This window comes from Sinocyclocheilus anshuiensis, unplaced genomic scaffold (assembly GCF_001515605.1).
Source record: "Sinocyclocheilus anshuiensis isolate Anshui unplaced genomic scaffold, SAMN03320099.WGS_v1.1 scaffold1549, whole genome shotgun sequence".
Classification (NCBI taxonomy): domain Eukaryota; kingdom Metazoa; phylum Chordata; class Actinopteri; order Cypriniformes; family Cyprinidae; genus Sinocyclocheilus; species Sinocyclocheilus anshuiensis.
In genome coordinates this window covers 240,656-255,706 of record NW_015538373.1, presented here as the reverse complement: position 1 = coordinate 255,706, position 15,051 = coordinate 240,656, and the positions used below count along the sequence as shown (strand labels likewise).

The 15,051-nt window shown below is 37.8% G+C and overlaps 1 protein-coding gene across 1 annotated transcript in view; it reads left to right on the top strand.

Annotated features, from left to right (window-relative positions):
• The window catches only part of LOC107683760 (astrotactin-2-like), a 496,105-nt gene that overhangs the window by 464,279 nt on the left and 16,775 nt on the right, over nucleotides 1-15,051 (top strand). Inside the window, 1 exon segment of the mRNA XM_016479817.1 lies at nucleotides 12,174-12,315. Within this exon segment, the coding sequence (XP_016335303.1) occupies nucleotides 12,174-12,315 (142 nt within the window).

The window sequence follows — 15,051 nt, the reverse complement described above, 5'->3', positions numbered from 1 at the left end:
TTGCAGTACAAACTAAACATTTTGATGTAAACTAGTTGTGTACTCAAAGTTTACTACTGTTATACTCAAAGTATACTTAAAATTATACTTTTATATACTAGAAAGTGGGCCAATTTAGTCCCAAGGAGTATTGAAATAGTACACTTACAAGTATACTACTATTACACTGATATTTGTATACTTACTACATAAAGTATACTTATAAATATACTTGAACTTTACTTAAGTATACTTACTAAAATAAACTTGAAGTATACTACTTTTTGGTAAGGGTTGCTCCAAAAGTGATAAAAAAAACATCCTTTTTTCTTCAAAACGGTTACATTAATCGTATTTGTTATATCTTTTTTTAATTAAAGTGGAAATCAGTTTACTAAATAATGTAAACTTGACTGACTACTTCACTTCCCCTTTAAGTTAGTGTATAACAAGTAATTTCATGTTGCCAGCAGGTGGCGCTATGATTATAACTTAATATTGGCCTTTAAATGTGTTCAGGCCAAGACTCTTATCAATCATGTGAAGTTTGGGGCAGATTGGACATTGTATGGTTACAACAACGTCATTTTCCATGGCGAAACATGAAAATTTGTCAGGCTTCCACGGACACGGCCTTTAACAAAAAGTCAAGATCTTTGCAATTTAACATCGCAAAGGCCTGTATGACTGACCAAATTTGAAGATGATCCGATTAAAACTTTAGGAGGAGTTTGTTAAAGTATGAGGACTGAAAATGGCAAAAACTGCACAAAAATTGTAAAGGAAATTCAAAATGGCTGACTTCCTGTTGCGTTTAGGACTTTGCTCCAAAATACTTTTTTGTAGGTATTGGGACATGCATGCATGTACCGAATTTCTTACACATACGTGAAAAATAGCGGGAGATGCGCATCGTTGAAATTTTATAGGTGGCACTAGAAATCACACAGAACAGAATGAAATATTAAAATTTCAAATTAAATACATGAGCAACTTGCATTTATTAAATGCTATTGAGAATATATCATAAACACAATAGAATCAATCTATTAATTCCATGAATGATTCGTAATCATTAACATGTCTATAAAGTCGTTTGTACATAACTCATTTACATTTTAGATGCTGTCTGTACATCAATATTGTACGTTTTAGTGTCAATGCAAACTTAAAGGGTACATTGGATGCCCATTTTCCACAAGTTGGTATAATACTTTAGGGTCTTCATTAAATGTCTGCAACATACTTCAGTTAAAAGTCCTCAATGGTCGTGTAAAATAACACCCTTTTTACCTTGTCAAAAACAGCTCTGTTCACAGAGAGCCATTTTTGTCCATGTTTCTTTAAATTATAATCAGCTACTGCTCACCCACCCCTCTCTTCCATATTTTTGTGTGTTTGGTGGAGCGTTACCATCAAAAACAAAACCGATCCACTGTGTCTTCAGTGAACTTGATCAGATTAGGCAAACAACATGTAAATGTAAATTGAAGAATCTGAAGAAAGTGGACCTGTGGTAGAGCCACATATTAACTTTAAATGCACACAAATACTCAGGAGATCACGTTGGCAAGAAAGATTCAAGATTAGGCCAAAAACATACTTTGTTCATCGTTTCCATTACACTGTGAACTTTCTTTATGTAGCCAAAGGGAAGCATATGAAGAGTTAATTTGCAAAAACCGATAAACGCCACTTTAAAAAAAAAAAGATCTGATTGCCATACATTATTCTCCACATATAGCGCGATCTAAACCCTAAACACGTTTTGTCAAAAAAGCAGGTTTTGTCCACTTTCAAGGCATCGCAAGTTCACGTTTTACTGCAGAAGCCGACAAGCGGATTTGTTGTTTTGAACAGAAGCCGATGAGTCCATTTTAGCAAATCAGCGCGCTGTATTCAGGTCAGGTGACAAGGCTACTTTCACTTTGAAAAGACGTGCTAGCTGAGAGGAGTTTCGTCAAAGCTGACTAAATGTGATCGAGGATGGATAATTTCGATGAACTTGATGAACCTGTGATATCTTCTTCAGGGCGAAAAAGGAAAATAAAAGCTGAAACGTTTTCACGGAACCTTGCAAAAGTAGCGCGTTACAATGGTGAGGGAAAAGCTCAGAGTATTGCGTGTAATCACATCCATACAGCTTATGATCACAACAACAACAACGTTTGTCAGGTATCTACATTGTCATCTGAGGAGATTACAAAGATTAAACGAGTGTTTTTTAAACTGTAAAACATGAAATGTGGAGCTATCTGCTTTTGCCAAGAAAAAAAACTGTTGGAGTTATCTGCTTTTGCTATAAAACAAACTTTTAATATGTAAAACAAAAAACATACTTTGAATGAACTTTAATTTTGTAAATTACCTGTTTTTGTTTAAGTTATTATTACTTAATCAAAACAACCCAACTGCAGTTTAATTGATATTACTTGGAATGCACAATAAAAAAAAAAACTTGATTTCTGAAAAAAAAAATAAAATTGAGGTATCGGTTTTTGCAAATTAACTCTTCATATGGAGCAGCTGCTGTTGTGTTCTATTATTCTTGTCTGCTCTGCTGAACGCAGTTGGACTTTTCTGAACTTGCACTGATCTCAAGTGAGCATAAAACCAGCAAATGTCAGTGGACATTAATGAGACGGAGAGCACTGCTTCAGGAGATAAAAGAAAGGACTGGACGACATAGAGGCATAATTGAGAACAAACAACCTGTTCTTTGCAATCCCAACTATTGTTTTGCCCACACTGTTGTTGTTCCTCCAAATCGAAATGTCAATTTTAACATGTCGGCCAGAATTACGCAGTCCCTGAACCAGATAATTGTGATTGCAGTTTGGTTTTATTTATTTTGGTTTTATTAGATTGCATACATGGCATGGCAGAGCAATTCAGCATTATGGTGGCACACATAGCACTGCAAAGCTTTTACAGCAGGAAGAAGATGCATGAGTCCAGATGCTTTAAATGACTTGAATAACTCCCATCATGGGCCGGAGTGGATAAATGAGAAAAAATACTTGTTCCAGCCTCTCTACTTCAGTTCAGCATGATTTGCTTCCTCCCTGCCTTCTCGAGCAAAAGGTCACCTAACATCTGCGACAAGGTTTTAATCGCTGTGTTAACTCAACATCACGCAATATGTTTCTCCAGTAATATAATGTCTCCACTAATCTCAACCGGCTGTTCACGGTTCCTGTTTATATTGACAGACTCGTCTGATAGGTACCAGTCACTTAACAAGATCCTGGGAAGATCACAGGTACTCCCTGATTCCACCGAGAGACCTCACATGCTGTAAAGGGGCAGTTCACACGTTTCTTTTCATTGTGCACTTTTTCTGACCTCCATCTTTTTCAAATCCAAACCCACTGAAGATGGCACTGTCATTATACTTTTTACAGTGTGAAGTATGCAAAGTGTGCATAATCAGTGTTGCAATCATTGAGGCTGCATGTTTGCATTGGTTTTGTAAGGAAACACCCAGGAAAACTGTCAAACTGTAATTTTCTCAACACGAGTCATGAGTCAAATGTTTTGCGTAAACCACATTTCTACTCTCAAGGCTTGGAATTAACTAAACTCTCACTTTTGACACAGCTCATAACTTAAAGAGTAAAAATAAGAGTAACCATTTTACTTAATACTTAAAACACAGATACTCTTAGAAAGTTTGTATACCCTTGGTTCATAATATCATGTGTTAAGCATCAGTGACTGCTTGTGACATTTATGTCACAGTTATGAGTCTCTCAGTTGGGTGGATCCCACTGTGGTTGAACCCAAATGTCTAGTGAATGCAAAACAACCAAATGATTTACAGTTTTGAGTTTTTGTCAAGACCAGTGTGTGACAAAAGACTACAAACTGTCATTGATTGTCATTATGCAGCTCACGATTAGGCTAGAAACCAAGGGCCAGATTTATTAACAGCTTGCACCAACGTAACCTCTTTTGGCGTTTAAAAAAAAAAAAGTACTGTCAGGATTTACTAAAGACACAGTGAGAAATTAGTGATGAAAAGGCATGGATGCAGTTATATTTGTGGATAATCTTACTTCATATGCATTTGCAGGAGTTTTCCTTTCAGATGCAACAATTTTGAGAGGAAAGTATTTAAAAGAATTATGCAAGGTGATGTACTAAGGTTTACGGTCGTCAATTTACTGGTATTTCTGCTGTTATTTAACACTTTATTTATTTATTAATTCATTGAAGTCATTTATGTAAAGTCAGTTGTGGACTGATGCTGCCATGTGATTGAGTTGCAACTCAATTAGCGGATTTATGGTTTATTATTGATTTAATATTGATTGTCAAATTCAGTAACCAATCCTAATCGCCAATCCAGGCCTCATGACCTGCCTGTTTTTGTGCCTGAAAAGGTCTGTCTGGATTACAAACTGCATTTCATTAACAAAATATTCATTTTGTGAATGTAATTTGTGTTTTTGTGCATTATTGTGAACATTTTGTGGATTAATGTATGTTCATGATACAGAAAGCCTTATGTCACGAGATGTAAACTTATTGCCAGAAATAAAGTCTGTATTGCTAGATTCGTAGTATTAACAAATTTGTAATTTCAAGAAAGAAAATATCTGAATTGTGAGATGTTAAGTCAGAATTGTGAGAAATAATGTCGTAATTCTGAGGAAAACATAAATATAAACTGAGTTCTGATAAAAAGTTAAAATCTAAATTGTGAGAAATACATTCACAATTGTGCATTATAAACTTGCTATTTTGACTAAAAACATAATTGTCTTAATTGTGAGACGTTAGCTTAAAATTGTGAGATAAAAACTTGAAATTGTAAGAAATACAGTCAGAATTGTGAGATAAACCCCCGGTTTCACAGACAAGACTTAAGCCTAGTCCCCGACTAAAATGTAACTCTGAGTTGTTTCAAATGAAAGAAACTTGCACTGATTGTTCTTGAAATATGTCAGTGCCCTTGTTTTGTCTCAAGATGCACACCAGTAATGTTTTTTCTAAAGCATGTTTATAAAAATTACTTTAAAATCCTAATTTAACTATGGCCTAGTCCTGGCTTAAGCTAAGCCCCATCTGTGAAACCAGGCCAAAGAGTTGAATTCATTCATTAATTTATCAGTTCAGAAGGGAATTTGGCTTCCCTTCAGATAAACCTGGCTGCAAAGTAGACCAGACTTGGTGACAAAGTTTAGAGTCCATATACACCTCTTATGTTATTGTTAATTGCTGTAGCATACTGTCAGTTTACATTTGATGTCTCTTTTGGAGTCTTGATCTTGAATCAAAAAACATGTTGTCTATTAACCCCAGACATGCTTGACAGCTATGATTACTTCACTAGTTTAAACTTTTTCCTTGCTAGCACAAAAACCAGCTGTGGCTGACGCATCACTGATTTACTTTGAATATAAAACTGAAACATGCAGACACTTCAGATATAGCATGTGTAGTAATGTGTACTGCACTCACAGTTCTCACAGCTCAGTGATAAAGCTGTGCCTCCTCTGCTCTTAATGAATGAAAGCAGACTGCTAGCATGGACATGGTGTTCCTGCCTGCAGAACCCCTGGCAAGGAGAGAGTGTTAACCAATAGGGGTTAGCTGAGGTAATGTCTGTCCTGCCAGGCTATACTTTAACTTCAGCTGGGGTATTGGTATGGCTATGAATATAGAAAGAAATATGCACATGTTCAATGATCAAGGATGAAAGCTGTATATGTGGAACACACATGTAAAAGATCCCATCAGAAGGGCAAATGTGTGTATGCTTGAAAGCTAGCATGCTAGCTTGGAGGGCCAGATAGCATGATGTTCATTACTACAAAAATAAATAAACTGATAAATAATTCAACCCTTGCTGTATCTTCTAAACCAGTCCTCATCAGCAAAGACACACTCATGTAGTGTTTTATTTTCTACAAAGCAATACATGTGTATGTAAATGTGTCTCTAAAAACATCCTGATCAGCACTTACTGTAGTTTGGATTTTGTTTAGACAAATTATAATGTTGGCTAACACCATGTTGACAATTGCAATTTCTTACTCATTGAATAATATCCATTTCCAACCAATTACAATTCATTGTAAACACTCTCCCTGCATTTTTGTAAAACTCTACAAATATACATATACCTATACCTACAATTCACTGCAGTTTTCATCTTAAATGAACACTAAAAGCTTCAAAACACCACTTTTATTCCTTTCTACAGAAATTATGATTACATGGGCAGGTTATTGATTAATAAAGACTTATTTTCGCACAGATCCTTGCACGATACTATGTTATGACCTCAAAATGCTTTTGCAACAGTGCAGGATTTGTAAACAAATTCATTTTTATATTTGCATCACATAACCAGTTGCATATGTATGGCTTTTCTCATGTAGTAAACTTGTTCAGTAGCGCACCCGGTACAGCATTGCACTTGTAATGTGGAGTGGTCAGATATGAGCCTGTCAACAAAGCAAACACGACGAGGCGTTCCCCATAGCAACCCCTAGAGGACGCAGTTCGGAGTTCCCATGAAAGGGAATCAACAAAGCTCAAAGTTCCATAAAAGCAAGCTAAAATGCAATGGTTGCTTCAGCAGATGAGTTTTTATCTCACATGTGCTTTTGTTAACAGTATTAGTTAGGTTTAGAGTAGTAGTTATGTTACACACAATAGAGTGAAGTGAAGTGTGGCTAAGTATGGTGACCCATACTCGGAACAGACCGTGAACACACACACCCGGAGCAGTTGGGGCAGCCCCAACTGCTCCCCCAACAGCCCGGGGAGCAGTTGGGGGTTTGGTGTCCTACTCAAGGGTCTCACCTCAGTCATGATATTGATGGTGGAAGAGAGCACTGGTCATTCACTCCCCCCACCTACAATCCCTCCCGGACCTGAGAGTCAAACCCGCAACCTTCAGGTTACAAGTCTGACTCTCTAACCATTAGGCCACGACTGCCCCTTGTAATGTGAGATAAGATAGTGGTAGAACATTGTTTAGCACAATAAAGAGTTCATAAGAAAATGCTAAATTGCAGTGTTGGCGAGTTTTTAACATGGGTTTGGGAAAAATTGTGTTTGGTCACTTGACATTTTTCAATTCAATTCAAGTTTATTTGTATAGCGCGTTTCACAATACAAATCGTTGCAAAGCAACTTTACAGTCTCAGGTGTTCTGGATCCAAACTGAAGCTTGTGTAAATCCTAGTTACCACGGGATGTCAATTCAAGCAAAATTGATTTGTTTAACCCAAGCTAACCCAAGAATAATAATGTGCATTTGATCAGATATAACTGCAGTACAATATTATGAGATGCATTGTTTGAATGCTTGGCCAAAGAGATGTGTCTTTAATCTAGATTTAAACAGAGAGAGCATGTCTGAACCCCGAACGTTATGATTTTCAAAAGACAAGTTGCTATCTAATATAACACCCAGATTTTTGACTGTAGAGGAAGTAACAGTACATCAGTCTAGTTGCAAATTGTAATACAAGGGATTCTGTGTACTGTATGTTGGTCCAATAAGTAATATTTCTGTCTTATCCGAATTGAATAAGAAGGAGCACAATTGCGCAGACACAACTTTTTCTAAAATTTTAGACATAAGAGGAAGATTTGAAATGGGTCTGTAATTTGCCAGTTCACTAGGATTGTAACAGATCGGCCAGGCTCCACCACCACCCAATCACAACGATCCCTCTCACCTGAGTTCTGAGCACCAGCACCTGTCACTAATCAAGCACCTCATTAACCAGCCTGCATAAAAGCACACACCTCAGACGCCTTCATTGCCCGGTCTCGTATACACGTAGAGGACTCAATGACTTTGCTACTACTGCCATGTGAATACTTTCTGCATTACTTACCTCCTGTGTTCCTCCTAGTGTCTCCTGTTCCTCCTAGTTCACGGATCGCTGAGGTGTGTGCTCCTCCTGCCTGCATTCCAGCTCCTGTAAAGCCAAAGACCCGGATTACCCCACTCATCATATCCTTCAAACTATTCCCTCACCATCACATCCTCTGAACCCTACCCCAGTACTCTCTGTGACCAAATAAACCTATTTTATATATACTAACCTGTTGCGTCAGACCTCTTCCGTTACAAGGATCTAGTTGTGGTTTCTTAATAAGAGGCTTAACCGCCAGCTTGAATGGTTTTGGGGTGTGACCTAAAGACAACCACGAGTTAATAATATTGAGAAGCGGTTCTTCTGCTACAGGTAACAACTCTTTTAGTAATTTAGTGGGTGCAGAATCTAACAGGCATGTTGCTGGTTTAGATGCAATGATAAGTTTATTTAGCTCTTCCTGTCCTATACCTGTCCTACATTTTGACATTATCGGTTTGCTATTATTATTATTACTCACATTAATCACTGTAAATATGGAAACGTATGTTTCTGCGAACCTTTCTCAAATCCAGCCAGGAGTTGCATAAGGCGGCAATGTGCATCCAAACTCAAAACTAACATAAGACCATGTAGTTTGGCCATTTCACAAACAGCCAAATGAGAGTGAGTAACACGTCAAGAGCAGGCATTGCCATGTATGAACTCAAGAAAACAAAGTATTTATTGAGAAGCGGTTCTTCTGCTACAGGTAACAACTCTTTTAGTAATTTAGTGGGTGCAGAATCTAACAGGCATGTTGCTGGTTTAGATGCAATGATAAGTTTATTTAGCTCTTCCTGTCCTATACCTGTCCTACATTTTGACATTATCGGTTTGCTATTATTATTATTACTCACATTAATCACTGTAAATATGGAAACGTATGTTTCTGCGAACCTTTCTCAAATCCAGCCAGGAGTTGCATAAGGCGGCAATGTGCATCCAAACTCAAAACTAACATAAGACCATGTAGTTTGGCGATTTCACAAACAGCCAAATGAGAGTGAGTAACACGTCAAGAGCAGGCATTGTCATGTATGAACTCAAGAAAACAAAGTATTTTAAAATGCTGTGCAGATGCCACCATATCCCTGTCAGAAAAAAAAGTGCAAAAATTGTACCTTTAGCGGTTCAACAGCTTGTCACTCGGGCAGTACCCTCAAAGAGATACCTTTGCACCTTCTTTATGGTGCGTATTAGTACCTTAGAGTAGCATTATGTACCCTTACGGTAGTAATATGTACTATTACGGTACTTTTATGAGCCCTTTAGGGTTAAAGAAGGTACAAGTGTCATTTGAGGGTTCTGCCCCAGTGACAAGCTGTTGTACCCCTAAAGGTATAATTTTTGCATGTTATTTTCTGAGAGTATATGGAAGAAGGCGTGTGTCAAACCCCCTCATTCCAGCCTACCTTAAAGTGCCGACACTCCTCCGTATGGACATACAAAAATCCGGAAACATGCGACTCATGCAACTTTGATGTCCACACACACGAGCCCATGAGATCTGTGTTCGCTGTGTGCAGTGAACGGAAGAGTGGCGGCAGAGAGTTTTGTATGCCGAACACGTGTGCCGTAGACCTGAGCTTTACATTGAGATTCCGACACTGTCAAACCCGATGTCAGATCTCCAAACGCAGACTGCAGATTCTCAGTCTGGACGGTAATCGATCCACTGTGTAAATGTAAGTCGTGTCAGATATAGCACGCACGTCTCGGCTCTAATTCGTCCAGGTCTTAAGCACCAAAGCAGATGTGGGTGATCATTTCGGACGTGTGCATAGATTTCCTTTCTGGGGCTTGTTGACTTATTTGTACTGTTTTTCCCTTTAGGATTGCTGGAGTATGTGATAATTACTAGCAAACCCCTGAAACAGCCCCACGGGTGACTGCTTTCCTTCCTCCCAGTCATGGACCGGACTATTGATTTATTCTGATTATCAAAACATACAAAGATAGCATTTCGAGTCAAATCTCATGCGGAAACATCAAACAGAGTTTTCCTCCCCCTGCCTTCTGCTGTACCTATCAAAGCCTCTTATTTCCCTTCACCATTGCACATTCTCTTCGCTTGAAGCTGTCAGGGGGCCTGTGAAATCTGGCTCCGCTCGTACATTCCATGCATTTTTGTGTCAATGTGAGGGTAATGGACCGAGAGCCTGGCAGTGTAATACAGATAGTCAATCTTAAACACTTCTTGACCTCTTGTCACTGCTAATAGTCCGAAGAAACAAACTGAACAGGTCTCACAAGGTTCCCGAACAATCCAAGAAAACCCGGCTGGCTTGTTTTCTGGCAGTTGTATATATTTCAGAGCAAGACCGCTCTAAAAGTGTCACTTAGCTAATCGTGGCCCGTGCTGCAGGGGAGACGCATCCGTGTGTGCATGGCATTGCTATACAGTGCTTTCAGTACAATTAATGTTTAACACAAAACAGGTGGCCTCTTCTGGGTGCGTGGGTTCAAGCAAACGGAGCATAACTGCAGATATGTTCCATAAATTCTTCCTATATAATTCAGGCCAGGGCCACACATACGGTAAAATCATAACAGCTCATGTTTACACAGTTCATGAGCCTGAAGACAGAACTGGCTGCTCTTGAACAAAGGCCATGCTTTAGTTTTTGGTTTTGGTTTTTTCTAACCAAATATACTGTATGTGTACATGTCCAGTGTGGTTCTGCTGGATTTATAGATATAGATAATTTATTATTATTAGTATTATTATTTATATAAAATATAGAACAAATGTGGCTTTTAATCCGATTAATCTAATAAGTAATCAACAGAATAATCAATTATCAATATAATTGTTAGTTGCAGCAGTCTTTGTTTTCTGTCATCACAGCCTCACACAACCTTTTAGCCTATAGAACACTGGAATATTCTCTATGCTTTGTTTTGACGGTCAACTTCAAGGGAGGCATAAGAGAAACAGAACCTGGGCCTCTTGGACGAGACGAAACTATGCATTAATTTAGGGTCATTCAATCATTGGGATTATTCAACACAGAACCTCTGCGGTCATGTGGACTTAACATTCCATTGTTTTCCATTTCATGACTGTCAAAAATATACAGAAGTTCTTTAGACATGGGGGCCACAAAGTGAAAGCAAAGGGTTTTGAGACCTTATAAAAAATATCTTGGCTTGGGCACTCTTGAGGTGTTGGAATGTGAGCGGGAAGCTTCCCTTATATACAATGTGCTTTCTGGGAAAGTGGCTAAATCATTCGTTCACTCAATCCCCCCTTTCTAGACCTCCCCTCTGTTGCCCATTTTTTTTTACTGTACCCTTGGGATGCACAATGCAGACGCATTCTGCCGTTTTGATATGTATTTTGGAACGTGTTAAAAACTGATGTGAGCCTACGACACGTTCGTCTAGCTCCAGAGTGGCTAAAATTGGAGGTGTCAATTGTTATTTTTGCTGCTTGCATTTTTCTTGTCCGCTTTGCCTCTTAGGTCATGCTGGGAACTGATTTTAGCAAATGACTGTTATTAATATTTCCCCAAAAGCTGAGTTTTCTTGTTTGTTAAACTGCTATTTGCAGGAAATAAATATATTTGATTTACTCAGTGGAGCATGCAAGCAAATGTTGAACAGTATATGCATACTCATTTTATAAAACCAAACTGAATGGTGACAATAATTTTGAAGTGAAAATTTGCAAATGAAAAATTCAAATAAAAAAAAAAAATAAAAAAGTTTAAAGACACCAAACGTTCTTGTGTTACGTGCTGAATTGCTGCACTGAATAACTAAGGCCCCATCCACATGGAGACGTGTTTAGCTGTATACGCAACAGAAATATTACTTGAAATAAAATAAATATGAACTTAGTATTAAACTTATTTTATTTCAGCTATTTGCCAAGACATAGTTTCTGATGTTGGTACTTTATGTACTAAAATAACTAAAACTGAAATTAAAATTAATAAGAACTATTACAAACTACAAAGAACTATGATAAGATAAGATAAAAGCTCTCCTCCAACCATTTCACCGTTTGGATAACTCTACTTGCCATATTTCTCACAGCGAGTGTCATGGTGAATGCCCAATTCCTGTAATTTAAAATAATACTGATTTTGTGTCACGGAATGTAGTTTTAAGAGTTTTTAGGTGATAATGTACTTGTACTTATACATACATGTCACTGGTACTACCCCAATGACAACTTGTTGTAACCCTAAATGTATATCTTTTGTACTTTTTATTTTCCCTAAGAGTGCTGAATCGTCATTTTTGGATGTACTAGTCCTTTATTAATATAAATGTCCTTCTGTCCATTTCTGTGTTTCTCAGGAGAGGTTCTAAGCCTCATGGATGACCTTTTCTCGGGTCTGGGCTCATCGTGTGTGGTAGCAGGACGCAAAAGTGGAGAACATCCTCACAGTATGATCTACTCTCTCCTTTTCAAGTGCCTGGAGCCCGACAGCCTTTATAAGTAAGAGCCACAGCAAACATGGATGTCCAACAATGATTGAAAAAGTCCTACATTATCAGCTCTTCATTTCAGTGAGATCTTCTAAAATCTTGTTCTATTGTGACTATAATCCTGGCTGAAAGGAACAGCATGCAACAAAGCGACACCCTTCAGCCCTAATAAAATTCAGTCATGATTGCTTTGTTATATGTTACTACATGAAAAAGTGAGTTGCTTTTTGGGATATTAAAATGATTATTGCTATACCAGCCTAAAGGGATAGTTCCCCCCCCCCCCCAAAAAAAAAAAAAAAATTAAACTTAAAACACTCAGGCCATCCATGATGTAAATGGATTTGTTTCTTCATCAAAAACGATTTGGAGAAATGTGTCATTGCATCATTTGCTCACCAATGGATCCTCTGCAGTGAATGGGTGCCGTCAGAATGAGAGTCCAAACTGATAAAAACATCAAAATAATCCACACCACTCCAGTCCATCAGTTAATGTTCTGTGAAGCCAAATGCTGTGTGTTTGTGAAAAAAAAAGCCTCTTTTTTGTGTTTTGTTTTTCTGGCTAAAATACAAATGTGTAATTCATAATAGTTTAAAAAGTAAATCCCGTTGTCTTCTCGCATCAGAATCCACCAACATATGTGTTTTGAACTGTTTTGGCTTGTAAACAGTGCTTGATTTCTCTCCTGATTCAGATAAGATGACTTTTTCAATGGAGAATACAGCATTATGAATAGAGGACTTGTATTTTAGCCAGAAGCAACAGTTTGAAGTAAAAAAAACATCTTAATGATGGATTTGTTTCTTATAAATATGCAACTTCTGGCTTCACAAGATGTTAACTGATGGTTAACAGCAGTTTGAACTCTCATTCTGACGGCACCCATTCACTGCAGATCCAATAGTGAGCAAGTGATGTAATGCTACAAACACATCTATATCTTGGATTGGCTGAGGGTGAGTAAATGTTCAGCAAATTTTATTTTTTTGGGTGAACTATTCCTTTAATAATCAGAGACAACTACAACTAAGAGGTTGTTTTTACTGAGAAGTGTGACATTATTAAAACACTGTATCTCATTCACTAACCATGAATTTGTGCATGAAATCTGCATATGAACAAACACAAGTACAGCTGGCTCATGAGATCTGGTCTGTATAAAAGGTGTTTATTGTGTTTGATCCGGTTTTGAGGATGGCACACTTGGTGTTGCTTGAGGATCCTGCCTTAGAGAGTGTCATACATTTGCTGAGAGTGACAAAAGGCTGTAAAGAAACAGTTGTGTGGAAAGCCCTTTTATGGAGATGATTTGGGCGTGTTTTATGCAAATTACTAACCTAGGGCACACTGTCGCTCATTCATAATACTCCAACTTTATTATTATTAGAACAAGGTTAAGAACAAATCCATGTATGCATCATGTGTTGTGATTTAGGCATCAGTGCATTGTGGACTCAACGGCACCAAGTTTTGCAATGGAGAATAACAAGATCATCCTCATCTGACTGATTTTAGTCAAATGACAACACAACATAATTTGAGTACACACACCAGAAGAATGTGAGAATATTTTTAATACATATAATATTTATTGCAGCATACCATGCTATTTCCTGTTTTTGGGTGTGTTTCACATTTTTCACTCGCCTCCTTCATTTGAACCATATTGGTTCAACACTATAGGACTTTTGTTGATGTCACACACAAGTGTTAAAAACCTATGCTAATTAATAATTTCAAGGTCGCAAATAATGTCAATTTTAGTTAATTCACACAGAACAATAAAATGTAGTTTATTTTTTTAAATCATGTTTGCATGTAGTATGTAATTGGCGTACACGCTATTTATTTATTTATTTTTGCTACCCGTCGTTTTGTTTTATTTTATGGTTGTTTCATTGCAGGTTCCCTCTTATGCCATAGTCTAGGGTTCACTTACTCATTTATGCACATGCGCTCTCTTCGAAAACGGTCTTGTTTGTAGACATGATTGCAGTTTGAAATATATTCATATTTAAATATAATGAAAGATATTGAATGCGTACTGTGGCCAAGAGCATGATCTATGTGAATCCACATGACATACGTACAAGAAACTATGCTTCAAACCACAGGTTTGCTGTAGTTGCAACCACACAAGTTTTCGATTCTGTTTACGAATGTTCGTTGGAACTTTGGTTTCAGGAAATGCTGAATTATTGAACTATGTTAGTAACGTTCGGACCAAGTTGGCTAATTATGCTTTTGAAAAACGCATCCATGATCTTTAATGCACTTAGGGCCCTATCATACACCCGGTGCAATGCGGCTTCAGGCGCGACGCAAGTGTTTTTTGCTAGTTTCAGCCTGACGGAGTTGTCATTTTCACGTCCTGCGCCACATTGTTTAAAGGGGTCATATGATGCGATTTAAATTTTTCCTTTCTCTTTGGAGTGTTACAAGCTCTTGGTGCATAAAGAAGATCTGTAAAGTTGCAAAGACTAAAGTCTCAAATCCAAAGAGATATTCTTTATAAAAGTTAAGAGTCAACCACGCCTACCTAAAACGGCTCGTTCTCGCACGCCCCCACATGTCTACATGACGATGTGGGAAGATTTGCATAACGCCGCCCAAATATTCACGCAAAGCAAGAAGGCGTAACTTTTATTCTCATTGTAGTATTGTTGTTTCCGCGGCCGCCATGTCGTGAAGACGCTGTGTGTTTCGTTGTGAAAGTGAAACTACTTTGTTTGGCCTTCCAAAA